This window comes from Mugil cephalus, chromosome 5 (assembly GCF_022458985.1).
Source record: "Mugil cephalus isolate CIBA_MC_2020 chromosome 5, CIBA_Mcephalus_1.1, whole genome shotgun sequence".
Lineage (NCBI taxonomy): Eukaryota > Metazoa > Chordata > Actinopteri > Mugiliformes > Mugilidae > Mugil > Mugil cephalus.
Window position 1 is genome coordinate 9,252,589 of NC_061774.1, and position 16,219 is coordinate 9,268,807.

Here is a 16,219-nt window from a genome sequence, read left to right on the forward strand (position 1 = left end):
AGGAAACATTAGCTGCTGATTAGCTCTGCAGTGGTGAGCTTAGAGCTCTCAAGCATTTTCTGATTGACAGGGGAGCAGATGGAACTGAGCACTGCATTTAAATGGTAGCGAGGTTTTTTCCAAGAGGATTCTTACGCACATAAATATCTGTGGTGGAACACTGAGTCCTCTTCTGTGGTGCCATTATTGTCAGTCAAAGCTTTTTTGTAATAAGACCCTTCCTGTGAATGTGCATCTGATCCAGCAATCACAAGCCTGAGTGCTAGTCTCACTCAACATGTGTGCATACGTTGTGTCTGGTTTTAATTTGAAGCGACTCGCACAGTTACAGTATACTTTACAAATGTTATTTATTTTGAAAGCGTAAAGCTGCGCCCCATCTTAATGACGACGTGGTATCAAAAGGTCCAGAGTTTTAAGTCATATTGGGCCAAATAAAGCTATCCGAATGACAGCGATTGGAAATGATACGCAAAAGTGAATCCAGGCTGTAGCTTTCAGTCCGAGCAAAAGATCTGTAGATCTTCTGGTGCCAAGAATCTCTCAGGCTGTCCTGCCTGGGCCGAGAAACTGAAAAAAATGGACCTGGCAGATCACATATTTTACATTCTTATGGTAGCGAGACCTGCCTCTAATTTGGAGTCAAGATAAAAGCTGCTGATATCAATTAAAATGGGATGCACAGCAATGCACTGGGGTGAAATCTGTCGATCTGCAGTGGATCACAGGTGTCCCTGAGCCCTGACACTCATCCCAAACTCTGAATATACAAATGATGAGAAACATATGAGGATAGAGGCAGTGTTACTTTATTTGTTCTGATTCATTGGGAATATTACTTGTTAACAGGATCCCTCATCATGATGCATTGTAGAGGAATGTAGCGGAAGCTACGTGGTGAGTGGGAGCACAATAAATAGGATGCTCATTTCCCATCCTACCTCTCTTGTTCAACCGGACGAACTAAATCAGTTCTACTGAATTTTCCCCCTCAGAAACACCAAATTCCCTCAAGATCTAAAACATGTGGGCGCCATGCTATTTATTCTCATTATTGACCAGGCAGGAAATGTGGTTTAAGCTGTGCATTCATACAGTGTGTCTACTTCCTCCTCGATGATATGCTTAAGGGCTGTGATCATGCTCTACATATCCTGTCACTGTTAGGAGGGCTACCACCTGGACACTCCACATTCAGTTCAGCCTGACACTGAGAGGAGCAGACACATGAAAACCCAGATGGAGAGGTGGTGGAGGCTTTACAACAGGAAGAGACCAACAGCTTGATCAAGTCCTCAAACCTGACATTGACTAAATATGACCCCATAAGGGAATCACAATGGCTCTATTTGCATTAAACTTAATATCTCTGTTGGGACGCCGGTGGTTGCTGCAACAGTGATCAGTCAGTAACATAAAGGTAATTTAAACAGCAGCCCTGGTGGTTTCTAAATGAATCCACAAAATGAGGCAGCTCACTGCAATGGAAACTCACATGCAGGCTCAGGGTCTTCCCACATGACCACAGACGCTGACAGCTTGTCAGAGACCCTAGCGAGGCTGTGTGCACTCACTGGTCTTCACACCCAAGACAGGGAGAGAGTCAGGTAGAGTCCCAGAGGCTCAGGATTGGGCCAGATGACATCTGATTTAAAGGTGGACCAGATGTGGCTGCTCAGTGGACAGAGGTTTGTTTATTGAAGACAATGAGACAAAAGACCACCGGTCCTGAGGTTTTTCTTCCTGAAGGTGCTAAATGTTTTCGCAAGGATTAAATGTTACAATACGTCAACCCAAATACACTGCCTGTTGTGCTTGGCATGGACATTAATAGTGTCCATCCAGTATGCTTACAGTTTGTGTTCACTGGTGTATTCTTTACTCGTAGATACCAGACCATGCTGGACTGTTGGCAGGGTGAGCCGCAACAGAGACCAACCTTCACTGAGCTGGTGGAGAGACTGGGAGACCTGCTTCAGGCCAGCGTTCAGCAGGTACAGTACACGAGAAAGTCTCTACCCATTGAACTCCACATGTTAGAGCTTCAGAGTATGAAAGTTGAACAGTTGAATATCATTAGCTGTTGGGTTCTGGTATGAATCAAACTTTATTTAACCTCCTTTACTTAGATAAACTTACGAATACTGAAGTTGTGTGTTACAAGTTTTACCCCCACATTCTTTGACAGATCCTGTCCAAGTTTTGGCTTTGGAAAACAATCCCAGCAATATTAGTCGGTAGTTCAGCAGACTGACTCACAAACAGAGCAGATTTTTAGGAAGCATTGGATCCAGTCCGACCCCCGCTGTGTAAAGAGGTTTTACTGTGGCATTTTAGCTCTGGAGAGTCCCTCAGTGTAACAGAGAAGAGAAGGAACACTCAACACAAACACTTGGCTCCCTTTGAAAGGGCCTCAAATGAGGAACCACACTTCAAAACACACGGAGAAACGATGTAATTATTAGTTTGATGTAAGATAGCCTTTTCTAGTATGAATGTTACACACTGTTTGTAGATTTTATATAACTCAGAAGGCTGAACAGATGCCTGGTCAGCATAATTGGTTGTTATGCAAATATATTAAAGTGAAAGGAAATACCAAAATGAAATGCAGCTGACTGAGCCTTTCCACTGCAGACATTTTGACGCTGTTTGGCTGTTACTAATAAAATTAACAATTGCTCCATTCTGTTGTAGTGTCCCAGTAAGTTATGACACTACAACAATTTCAGGAGGCTGATACTGAAGCCACTAAATTATTAATTCTTGCACATGGGCAAAAAAAGTAAAGGCCAGGTTTGTTCAGGTGACTTTCAATAGCTGCATATGTGTCAAGATGTCTAGTAGAAGAGCTCCCAACAGGTTATGACTGATTATCGGTGAAACAGAGAATCTGAAACTCAAAGCTTGTTATGTGCCAGTGATTGGATCGTTCTGTATTTTAAACAGACCTTTGAAGACAAGTTGTTCTGTTCTTCACTGAAATGAATACGAACGATTATTATCGACTCTATAAAGTGGTATAACTTACATAAGGAAATTCAATTTTAAACAAAAACATGTTTTTGGCATAAAAAAATAATACCAAGCTGTTGTAGTAAGAGGAGCGCTTAGCATCAACTGTCACTGACTTCAGAAACTCTGTTCGAACACTAACCATACCAAACCGTCTTCATAAGCATCTATCACGTATCTTCTTTTCACTGAAGAGAGCTGGCTTCTTGTCAGCAATGTACATTACCGCAGACAGATAGGAACCAAAGGAAAAGGAATTGTATTTCACTACTCCTGCCAAGACTGCACAGAACTGTAGATTGTCCAGTGAAGTAATAAGAGATGAGGACAAGGCCACACATCACATGAAATCTGCAGTAGGCTGCATTATAAATGAATCTGTACCTTGATGAGAAACAGTTCAAACTGGGCTCAAAGAACAGTGAAGGGGTTTGACTCTCATTAATAAAGCTGTTGTTTCGGTGCAGACAGGCTGGTCACGAACTCTGCTGCCTTCTGCTCAAACTTCATGAATAGGGTTATGGATTTATTAGGCATGACCCTGGTTCCTTTGGCTGCACGCCACGAGCTGCGGATGTGCGTGTTTGCATTGCGTGCACGGCATCCACTATAAATCTGGTTGTTTTGTTGATTTAGGAGGGTAAGCACTACATACCCATCAACACAGAATTGCTAGCGAAGGTGGGAGAGCAGACTGCCACGTCGCCAACGGAGGAGACATCCACACGACCAGTCTCACAACGTGACTCCGGGAGCTCCTGGTAAGAACATGCATCACTGACGAGGTTTTTGAACATGTATTGCTGTTTTAGCTGTTCTTCTTAGCTATTCTAGTGGCATAGATGGCAGTGTTGACTCGTCCACCACAATGATCAGGACTGAAAATGTTCCACAATTGGATGGACTGCTGTGAAATCATTAGTGAGTCATCCTACTGGTTTTGGAGTTTCCCTGGCTTTTATTTCCAACACAATAGGTAAAATATTTAACTTAGTCACTCAGTGCGTTTAAAAAAACTAATTATTGCCTTAATCGGACTGTAACAGGAGAACTTAAGTGCATGTAAACACGTTACTCTGATTAAGTAACATTATCCGATTGAGACACCCAGATAATGCGATTGGAATTGAATTGCAGTAACCGCAGTTTTCAATCGGATAGTGCGTGTTTGCGTATGCTCCACGACCGCGACCAGTGGGCTGGTGTGTGACTCCGGAACAAAGAAAGCCAGTCGCAGAAGAAGAAGGTAAACGAACCGCTAGAAGAACTGTCTCAGGGATAGCGCGCAATTTATCTGCAAAATTTACTATTGTCCCTATGGTTGTTGTTTGAAACGCCGGTCTGCCGCATGAATGATTCTTGTTTATTATATGACGTAATAGGTCAACCGGAAATCGAGCCGTATTAACATGGTATTAACCAGCTGAAAAGACACATATCGCCACCTAGTGTGGAGGAGGAGGACATGTTCCCATCAGTTATTCGATTTTCTTCCGCTGCATGTAAACTAGGACAAGGACTGCATTCAGAAAGCTAAATTTTGAGCGTAGCTCGATTAAGCTCTGCATGTAAACGCACTGATTGAAATATTTGAGCATCTGTTAAAAGGGCTGTGACTAACATTTTCACTTGAGCTCTCTTGGCAACCACGAGTTTCACATTTGTGGCTTTTGTCTTGACTCACGCATGCATGAACTATGACTTCCTTAATTACTTAATCTAGGTCCATCATCAGGTCAAAATTTACGTCCAGGATTTGGTTTTATGACCAAATTCCTGCAAAGCTAATAAACACAGCTCTCCCAGAAAGTAGTAGCACAGAGCCGCTAGCTGGACTGTAAACTCTTGGTTCTGTTGGCTCAAGTCTGTTGGACTCCCATATGGACTTGTTAAGACATTGAAAGGAAATAAATCACCTTGTCTTACGTACATGTAAACCATTCCTCACCGTGTCACAGGCAAAATAGCGCATAGTCTGTTTTGCAAAGGAAATCATTTTCCCATTTTATTCTGACCAATATCCAAAACAATTATTGTTCCTGTAGCGCTCAGACTAAACTCAACCAGGGGAACATTTAGGACCGACCTGAGGACAATGAGACCTGATTGGCACGTGATAAGAAATCAGCAAACACAGCAGCTCGATGGCTGCAGGGCTTTCAGAACTTTGGCTCCTGTGAGGAAATTCCCTCAAAACTATAGAACCAGCTTCGAGATTTATGTCTACTTAAAATAATATTTGTGGAGCTCTTGGATTTTCACAGGTCCTCCAAGTGTGTACATTTAGGAGGTGCTGAAAAGCTGTAATGACAGTTGCGTTAGATTAAGCTGCTGTTTTAGCCTCAGAGTGCTGAAACGCAAAGCAAACAAGGTGCGTTTTCAAAGTAGAATGTCGAGAATTGACTTCGTTGTTGATCTTGGTGATTAAGTTCCTGGGGTTTTCTTTCTGAACTTTGCCTCGTTTGGCTCCAGAGTAATCAAATAATTCAGTACATGGGAGCAGAACTTTTTAGGGCGTTGTAGTGTCTTACTAGAATTGTTTTGTTTTTTTGTTTTTTTCTAGGAACATCAAGATCCGTCCCGCTAGCGTAAAAACCTTTGATGAGGTTACCATGGAGAATGGGACAAATGAGAATCATGGGGTGAGTTTTTCAGCCTGAAGCTAATCCAGAAACAGGCAGTACAATAAGGATTATTACTGGTGATGCACCAACTACTAATATGAGGATTAAAATTCATTTTCAAAGCATACTTTATTGTGAGCTCAGTTGTTAGGGTTGCACCTACACCACCTCGGTATTAATGTCTGATAAGACATAACTAGTAGCTACAATAGTACACAGATCTAGTATGCAACTTTCCAGTAGGTTGAATCTAAAGTGAGAATGTCCAATTTATTACACATCCAATTGTTGCTGCAGTGTGAACAGCAGTATAAGACCCTTTTTAACAGCCAGCTAACCTACAACACCTGGTTACATTTTGCAACCCCAGATTCTGTGAGTATAGGCGTATATAGAGTGTCTGAGTCATTTTGCAAAAAGAATTGCAAGTATATGAGTGCAGTTTCTGCCCAATACTTGATTCTAGATTTGTATGATAAGAGTGATCAAAGTTATGCTAAACTAAACTTCAGCTCGAGGCAAAGACTCAAGTATTCTCACCTATACTTGAACTGTTTGAATAGATAAACAAAGAATTATTTCTCAGGAATGAATTTCCTGGAATTCGTATTATAATGATAAAAGTGTAATGATTTGTGCTCTTGTATTTTATACACTTACACGTAAATTACAAGGTGCAGATGTCAAATTGTGCTCACCACCTATTTGTCCCTCCATCTTCATCAGGGTCATACGGACAGCGGCATGAGCCTTTCGTCTGACAACGTGAAGACGCTGATGTGCCTCGAATCGTTGGCGGGCCGACCTCTGAGCATCATGGCTCTGGCGTACGTACATTAACACGTCACTGTCACGGCCCTGCGAGTGACAAATTCAGCAAACACACACCAACACGCTTCAAGTGACTGCAAACTAAACCAGAAACAGACAGCGCTTGGAAACCTCCCCGCTGTGCTGGAATGTAGACGCTGTAACTATCATACAGCACACACACACACACAGAGTTTCTTAAAAAGGAGTCGACAGCTAGTTTCCCCCTTTGTGTGAAGAAACCAAGCATGGGAGACGGCAGCACAAAGGAAAAGTGGGATGGAAAAAGCTCGAAGGTGTCAAACTGAATGACTGACCACAAAAGCAGAATAATGTAAGGCTGTTTAAAGAGCACACACTAAAAACTCTTTGTTTTCGCCTAGAAAGTCGTCAATGCGATTCCCCCCACACTTCACGAGATTTAACTTCATGAGTCATGGCTGTCTGCTGTAATCCAAGGCAACAAATAAGTATAATCTCAAAGGGAGTGATGTAGACAGCCTTTACTCCAAAATCTTGTGGATTGTTTGATGACTTTAAGATGTGGATCTTGAGAGTACATAAAACTGCTGAAAAAAGAAAAACACTGAGGCAATATGTTCTCACTTTGGGGGTTATTCGAGGGGAAAGTCAAATATGTGCAAGATTTCTGTAAATCTTTTTCTTATGAGGGTCTCTGTTGGTGTCGTAGGGCTTACATGTGAAGTTTATAGCAGCTTGGTGGCAGGGTTAATATACAGGGTCAAACCCTTGAACTTAATAATTACACTTTAAACCTTCTCCTATTATCCTGTTGCTCCTCGTGTAGAAAGTTATTATGAATGCTCCTTTGAGATTTTGTGGCCTGCGCTCAAAGGATTTAAAGGCAGAACAGTAGTAAATTGTTCCGAGGCAAATCTGTCAACAGGAAAGCGTCCAAGCAACTTAGAAGGGCTTTTAAATCATTGGGCGTGAACGTGTAACAGAGCAGGGTTGATGACACTCTCCCAAGCCCTGCAATTAATTTACAGCTCATTAAACTTTCTTCTACAATGGTCTCTTTAGATCTCAAGACTTGCCTCATCTCAGGTTTGCCTGTCCCATCTGGACCTGAGCGTAGAGGAGAGAGTGAGCCCAGGCACCCAGAGAATGATCTATATTTTATGGGGAGGACTTTCTACTGGGCAACCGCTCCATCTCTGTAACCTCTGACCTTAGGTTTACAAAGGGCCTCCCCTGCTGTAGTGCTGCCAGTGCTGATAGGAAGTCTCTTCAGCATGTAAACTAAAACTAACGCTAGTTCTGTTTTGCATAATTTAAGATTATGTTTTAAGATGTCAAATGGATTTTGACCCTGACTCACTAGGTCTCCTGTGGCTCCATTCTACCTCTACTTGTCTTGCCTTGGCATTATCAAAAGCACTCTATTGTCAATTGATAACTAGTTTACCAGGTAGTTGTTTTGTTTTTTTCATCAGTATGGCATTCCAGTACAGCGGCGTCACATCTCCCTGCTGGGGACTGACCCCTTAGCCTGCAGAGAGAGAGGAACTGTGGAAACCCTTAGCAACATCCACGACAATAACAGGCAATTACTCATATTCCAGGCAACAAATGAAGCAGAAAAAAATGCACAATGATTGATAATATGATACATGAATGAGGGAAGGTTTGTCTGATCATACAGCTTCGCATGAGGCACAATGTCCAGACAGGCCTCCACTGTGAGAGAGATCAAATTAAGTTGTCCTCAAGAAAAGAACAAAAAAACAGCTTTATTATGCACAGTTCGTCCAAGATGCCACTATCCACCTCTACAATGAGATGTTGTGCTTTCAGGATCATTTCGTGCTGCAGTACTATAAAAATAAGTCCATGCTCGGGGGTTAAATTAGTTAGTAAAAATTGCTTTGAGGCAGATTTGGGTCATTCCTTGCGCAGGATGTCAGCTGATCATCTGGCCGTGCCACACTACTGACTTGTTGTGTCTATTGTGTCGGGTTTGCGTTTCAGTGTTTTTGCAATTAGGGAGGGTCTGTTTACTGCACAAGGCCGAGGATGTGTCCTCTGACGTAGCTGCATCTCTAACAAAGTTCCGCCATGCTTTTTCCGTGTAACTGAACGCGATTTGGTTTAAAGTGATACAAAAGTGGAAAACAGAAAAATTGACATTTAAGATCCTGTTTTTTCCTGTTTTTTTTCCCTGAATGGTTGCTCATTTATTTCTTATAGTTTAGCTTAAGTCTAACTGAAGCAGTTTAAAATTGTTATCATAACGTGATTGGTTGTACTCCAGATAATTAATTTACATCTGCCATGTTTGTATTTGTTTGTGTTTTCAGGATGAAGGCGGTGAGTAAGAGCAAAGAGTCTGTGCTGGCTGATTCAGAGAAGGAGAAATTCCCACCCACGGTTCCCCCGTTAGACTTCAGTCTGGACGACTCGGCTCTGGATGCTGACCTGGAGTGTCACAGCCCACCGCCCGACTACAACTATGTGGTGCGCTACTCCACCCCTCCTGTGTAACCTCCTGTTCGGCCCCTGGAGACTCCGTGACTGACGGCCTCAAGGCCTTTGTTCCCCTCTGTTTTGACTCTTATCTCCGGACTGTTCTGTAGCAACGTTTGAGAGGAAAACCTGAGATTCGATCTGAAAGTGTTTAGAAAGGACGCTCATGAATCACCTCGACTGTAGCTCCCGTGTCGTCAAACTTCCAGAGCGTCCGGGGCCGTGCGACAAAAGGAAACCCGTTGATTCCTCTCCAGACTTCAGGCGTAGGTTAATGCTGCTGGTCCGTTCCACTTTCACTGTGATGGTGTGTCAGACAGCTGAAAACAGGCTCAGGTATCTCTTTGATCTACTGTGAAACAAACTGCAAGATTCCAACTTTAGCACAGATCTGATAGTAAAATCTGTTTTGATGATTTTAAGTGAAAATATAATTTTAAATGTGGAAGAGAACCTCTTGTGAAGGTGTATTTTGGTTCAAAGCAAAAAAAAAAAAAAAAAAATGTAATGTAATGTCATAAAAACAATTAGCTCAACTAACTCAGGTTGACCCAAAGTGGTGAAGGAGAGGAGGTCTCTGTGCTGCGTGGATGTTTTTAAGCTCTCTTAGGTTTTGGAAAGTCAGAATTTAATGGTGAAAACAGGGTAGAGCTGAGAGAAAGAACAGACAGCTTCAGATTGAATGCGAACAGAGAAAGCGTTTAAAGGAAGACTGTAGATGTTGGCTCCTCTTCCCGCCCCAGTATTGAAAGAACACTGTGTCATTTCTGTCCGGTCAAACTAAAACCCAGATTTGTGTATTTACTTGTGTACAGATTTAGATAGAAGCTGAGATAACAGCGGCATAGAAACTGTTTATTCAAAGAGCACTAGTATTTATACAGGTTATAAACACTGTCACTTAGTCAGCTAGTTCTGTTGTTCATTTAGATTCATTTTTAAATTTAACCAAAGGACTATTTTTTTTTTGTTTTTGTTAGCTCAGTCTTCCTCAACATGTAATGTCATGCCAGTGTTTCATTCCACACTTATATGCTGCTGGTGCTGCTGTGTTCACTGATAATAAAGCTTTGGGTTTCTGCAGACGTAGCTAAGTTGGACAGTCTTGGTGCAAGTGGAGCTCAGAGCGCAGGCTGCAGGAACATGTAAAATCAACATTCTGACACAGGATGTGCTCAAAGCTCCAGCCGCGTTTCTATTAGCTCACTCACCCCTGTAGAAATGCAGCTAGCTTGTGTTTGTTGACCACTAAAAAAATAAACTACAGTGTACAGTGGATATTTTTTGATTTGACTTCCCAATGATGTTTTTGTTTGTGACCCATTCTTTTTTTTATGTGGAGGTGGAGTGATTATGCACTGATACTATATATTAGGTCTTTATTTTTAAAGGTATGTTATTATTATTATTATTATAAAAGGGGGTCACGTGTTACACGGATTTCTGATTTTATTTGTTCTTTTTATTTAACTCCTGTCTGTAGTGCATCGTATGAAATTAACCGTCTCAGTATTTGTTGTCTTATTTCTCGCCAGGCAAATATCGCTATTGTTTGATTTAACGTTTTATATGTGTGACATTTCAGCTACTTCAGTTTCTGCCATGTGAATGTTAGAATTTACCACATTTCTTTATGAATAACTTTGACTAATAATTCCTGCAGCAACCTAAACTTTACTTCTCTCTGCTTCTTTGCTGTTTGTGTAGCGTAACAAGTTAATGAAAGTAATGTTTCCCAACACTGTTAACTGAGTGTATGACGTAACGAAATGAATAAAGATCTATATATTTATACTTTACTCTCAGTCTCAAGTTTTACTTTCTTCAACTTTGAACACATTCCTTTCAGGTACTACACTGGATTGGCTGCAGGATTTGTTTTTTACTCACATTTATGATTCCCATAGGATGAATCCTAATAGTTGATACTTTTCCTCTAGCGCCACCATGAGGTAGTTGTTTGTGGTAAAAAGTTGAATTATAGGTTTGATTTGATTTAGAAATGTGTGGTCTTCGCTGATCCTCAGATTTTCCGTTTAACGTCATCATCTGGTCAAAATTGAAACGTATCCAGTGTTTCCGTTTATCTCTTCAAACTGTTTTTACAACCTTACAAAGCTTCTAACGTGGCTTTGAACTTTCAGTCTCTTCAGGATCACGTTGTTGTTTTTCTTCTTCTTGCCTCACAAAGCGGTGCACATTTCTGTGTGCTTTGGATTATAAAGCAATACAATTTGACTTCATTGTTCAATAAGACCAAAAGTTGTCATGTGAACCAGTGCAAATCTTTCTTCTCAGTGACATTTAAACTGAATCATACAACATTTATCTTTCTGTGGCATTTGTTATGACCCCAGGATAAAGTCTGTCTGAATATTCTATTTGACTATATGGATAAAACCTATTCTGTCTTAATTGCATATTTTCCTAATATTCGTTTACCATTTTGTTGTGAAATACCAGACAGTTTCTTTGTCTCTTCCTGTGATGAAATGAGTCTTAGATTGAGCTGCCAGAAATTAAAGCTATGTTTATAGGTGGTAAAGTCAAAAATATGGGAATCGCCTTTGATTTACCCTGAATGGTTTTATAGGCCTAAAGAAACAGAAATTCTGCATTCCTCAATTAAAATGTACGAAAAGGGAAGAAGAAAAATGGGAAAAGTACAAAGAATCTTGCTTTTGTCCTGGTTTGACGTTAATCATGCATGTCCTCTCAGATTTTGTCCCACAACCTCTTGGGAGCGTCCCAGCCTCCATGTAACCTCTGGCACAAAAATGTCTTCGGTTTAGCTCGGATTCAACCAGCTGAACTCACATCTGCGTTTGCTAACTCAAATGAAAATACTGGAATGTGCCATCGGTTTTTGTCCCCTCTCCGGCTCCTGAGAAACTCACTTCCTTGCCAGGAGAAGGTGTCGGCAGCCTGTCTGTTCACCGGGATGCTGCCCCTCCAAGCGGAAAAGGAAGGACCTCTTAATCATCCTGCTCCCGACCGGAGGACGCCACACAGCGGGCTTCCTATGGGAGCCTCTGGTTACTGGCAACGGGTGTGCCCGCGTGGACCACACGCCACTGGACCAGGCCCCTTCACTGTCCCTGCTTGTCCTCTCGGGATTCACTATGTTTACAGTAAGGTGAGTGACTGCTATTCCCAAATGCACGTCAAAAACCTCCGGTGTGACCTATTTCCAGAATCTGAGGAACAAACAAACAAGGGAAGGATGTAAGAAGGGCAGGGCATTTCTTGACTGTCATGTTATTCTCTGTGTATCTACGCGCAGTAACTTTCCTTAAGCATGAGGATCATTTGCTGAGAGCCTTCTGAGTCTGGGAGTTAATAATTAATATGAGCAATAACAATCAGATCATAGGGATCAGGCCACGTTCCTAGAGACCTACAATGAAGAAGAAATCAACACTGATGCAACATTGCTTCTTCTTGCACACAATCACTTAATTAATCACTTTCTTTTCACCCTCTCATTCATGACTGACAAAGAAAAGATCATCATCATCATTGAACTTTATTTATATAGCACTTTTTCTATTAAAAAAAATGCAACTCATAGTGCTTCACACAAATAAAGACATAAAACGTTACAACAAGAAACAAAATCACCCACTCATCCACCTCATATATACACACACAGACACATATAAGCACACTCACACATACATGGAAAAAAGATGAATAGAGTAAAGAGACAAAGTGGGTTTAATGTATTTCATGCTTTTACATCAAACTTGTTTATGACACGAGCACGAGTCTCCAAAGAAGCACAACTGAGGGTCAACAAACACGTCTTAATATTCCCCAATAGTTGCCTCGATGAAACATTTTATCTACTTTTTCACTTGCATTCCTTATTCTGCACTGCGGTCCGCCCAGTGCGGAAAATATGTTTAAAGCAGAAACTAAAAAAAATCAACCCAGCATAAAAAGGTTTTATACTTTGCAGGCACAAAGGGGCTTCAGATGCTTAGCAGGTTTTACAATAGTTCATTCCTCAGGTGCTCTATTTACGACGGGTCACGTGAGAGATCAAAAACAAAAAGATTGCAAAGGCTAAAGGTTGAAAAGGTATATAAAAAAAAAAACTGGTTAAAAGCACATGGGCCTTCAACGGGTTTTATACTTTTTTTTTCATTTACATTTGCTACTGTAGCATAAACTTGCAACATGGTTTATCAACATCACTTTATTCTGTCCAGATGGCAAAAAAATTAAATAAAAAAGTCCCGCCAAAACCCACACATTCATTTAGCTGTAATACATTTTTGAGAAGATTATCAAGAGTTATAGTAAAAAAAAAAAAAAAGTATTTCTGTTGTCACCAGGTAGGAGATACACGGCTTTAGTGTCATATTGTAATCTGCAATACAATACAATAACTTCCCATTATTGTTCTGAGAGTCTTACTAATGAACACATGAGACACATGAGAGCATAAATCTCTCATCAGAGAAGTCAAAAGCAGGATATGAGTGGAGGTTGTACCGTGAAAAGTAACGCAGTGTTTTGGCTTTAGCTTGACACTTCTAACGTTTAAGTGTAGTCAGTTTTTAATCATGCAGGCGAAAGTAAAACGAATCAGAATTTACAAAACCGCGAATGCTCTGGCTGCAGGAAAGAGACGGGCGGAAAATAAACTTATTCACAGAAGAAACCGGGAGCGCATCAGAGGGATTCCCTCTGTCACGGCTTATTAATCAGGAACGTTTACAAATTCATTAATGTCCAGTTTTTATCACTCCCACTGCGCGGCCTGTTTTTGTTTCCCTCATTTAACAATTGGGTTTATGAACACCGCTCAACCCCCACCCCGCCACTTCCAGCAGCCTCTTCCCAAAGAAAACAGAGCTGCAAAACACTTCATTAATCACAGAAAAAAAAAGACCTTTAATGAATTCAGGGACGTATGCCAAAAAACATCTGTGACGCAGCTCGAAAATGGCACCATACGCCGATTTGAGGCCATTGACCAAACACAGCAATCGTGCCAAAAGAGAAAAAAGAAAAACGTTAACCCCTTCCCCATATAAACACTTTTCACAATGTCATTCCCAGACCCCTGCCCAAGAAGGTGAATGGTGGGTAGGCCACATCCACGCCTCTCACCTAAATACAGAACAATGAGCCGGATACTGTCCCGTTAGCGAACCCAACTTTAGTCCACCTTTAAGAAGCGTAAGCTGCGCCGGCGACACGTCCGGCTAAATAAAGACCATGGACCGCTGCGGTTCAAAGAGCAAAAGGAAAAAACAAACAGATCAGTGGCAGGTTGGTATACGGACGTGAGCTGTGGCGGTGTGGATGTTGAAATAATGAGCGCGTTGCACGTGATTAAAGCAAAACTACAAAATGCCGCTGATTTTGATGGAGGGCTTTGTTTCCTTCTCCTCTCTGCCTCCTCTGCACTGTCACTATCACATCAAGGCAAACCCAAAAACCTCATGGCGTCTCCACAGGAACAGTCAGGGATCACCACAGCCGACGGGATTCATCCTCTACAGATGTCTGAATGAAATGATATGTGTGTCCATCAAATATATGTTGGTATGTTTTACAGGAAAAGAGCACATTTTTCACTCTTCCTCTAATGTTATGAAAGGCTGCCGGGGGAACATAAATACTACTTTTTCTTGGCAACCGATTTAATAGTTGTTTAGACATTTCTGTCTGGATTAACGCTGTCAGCTCAAACAAAATAAAAAAAGCCCATAAAGCATTTCTGAAAGAGTAAAAACAAGACACAAAACTACCAGTGTGAACCCATTCTGGGGGACGCAGCAGAAAAATCCGAGAGAAAACAATGTGGAAACTCATTCATGAAACATTTATGGTAAGTGAAGCCACATAATTCCCCTCCATTTGAATACAGTGCAGCGTGGATGAAAGGAGAGGGCCCGCACATTCTCAGTCTGCTCAGGGCAGCAAACGTGAGGAACTGATGTCCCACATTTGGGCTCAGCAAACGCTGCCACAGAGAGGCAGGGTGGGCAGCGGAAGCTCCAGACATTTCGCAGAAATGCAGATTAACGCCAAAAAATGTGAATCTGAACTCCAAAACAACCCCACTGTGTTCACATTAATTATGCCACTGTGGTCGCAGCATTTTTCCCAGGCCCCACAGCGTAGGAGCCCTCCGTGCAACCCCCCTCACCTCCTGCCAGGCAGGTAAACAAAGGGGGCAACAAGAGAGCTGGTTTCACTGCATTTGCGAAGTTGAAGTCAGTAAATATAGCATCTGACATATATAGACTCTGTGTGAGAGGGCCACGGAAGGAAGTGACGACCAGAGATCCAGGTCTTATCTCCAAAACAGAAAACAGATTTTAATCAGGAGGAGGAACATGTGCTGTGAATCATGTGCATTGTGGATTTTTTCTCTCTCTCTCTCTCTTTTTTTTTTCAACCGCTGGCATGCCAACCAGACAGATTCAAATTAAGTATACAAGTTGTCCTTGTGTTTTCTTAGAAAGTGTTTTAAGAGATCCAGTAAATGCCTATATTTAAACTTCATTGTTGTGTCCCAGGCTAATTAACAACACATGAATTTCTCAACCGGAGTAAAATAGCAACTTTTAAATCACACAATGTTCTTAAACCTTCAGCAACATGTCATATCCTTAACGCAGGAACACCAGAAGCACATGCCTGCTGCTTTTCCTCATTGTCCACTGATCCGGCGAAGAACCGTAACCAGCTTTAAAATGGCCGCGCTCACAATTTTAAATACCTTGTACGGCTTACTCCATCAATCAGTGCATTTACATGCAGAGCTTAATTGAGCTATGCTCAAAATTCGGCTTTCTGACTACAATCCTTGTCCCAGTTTACATGCAGCTCAAGAAAATCGAATAACTGTTCTCCTCTTCCACACTAGGTGGCGATACGTGTCTTCTCAGCGGGTTAATACCACGTTAATACGGCCCAATTTCCGGTTGACCTATTACGTGATATAATAAACGAGTCGCTCATGCAGCGGACTGACATTTCAAACAACAACCAGATGGACAATAGTCCAACTTTTTTTAATCTTGTACGTAATGTTCACGCTACTTCAGGTGCAGATAAGATGACGCTATCCCTCAGACGGTTCTTCTAGAGGCTCCGTTTCTCTTCTTTCTTGGATGTTTTTGTTCTGGGGTCACACGGCAATGCAGTGGTTGTGAGCATGCGCACACACATTATCCGACTGAAAACTCTGATTCCAATCGCATTATTAATCGAAGTAACGTGTTTACATGCACTTAAGTTCTCCTGTCATAGTCCGATTA

At 41.6% G+C, this 16,219-nt stretch overlaps 1 protein-coding gene across 1 annotated transcript in view; it reads left to right on the plus strand.

Moving 5' to 3' along the window:
* The window catches only part of kdrl (kinase insert domain receptor like), a 38,716-nt gene extending 27,981 nt beyond the window's left edge, over window positions 1-10,735 (plus strand). Inside the window, exons 26-30 of the mRNA XM_047584890.1 lie at window positions 1,889-1,994; window positions 3,652-3,776; window positions 5,579-5,657; window positions 6,366-6,466; window positions 8,771-10,735. Coding sequence (XP_047440846.1) covers window positions 1,889-1,994; window positions 3,652-3,776; window positions 5,579-5,657; window positions 6,366-6,466; window positions 8,771-8,954 — 595 coding nt within the window. The 3' untranslated portion in view covers window positions 8,955-10,735. The remainder of the gene's footprint in view (window positions 1-1,888; window positions 1,995-3,651; window positions 3,777-5,578; window positions 5,658-6,365; window positions 6,467-8,770) is intronic.
* The last annotated feature ends 5,484 nt before the right edge of the window (window positions 10,736-16,219 follow it).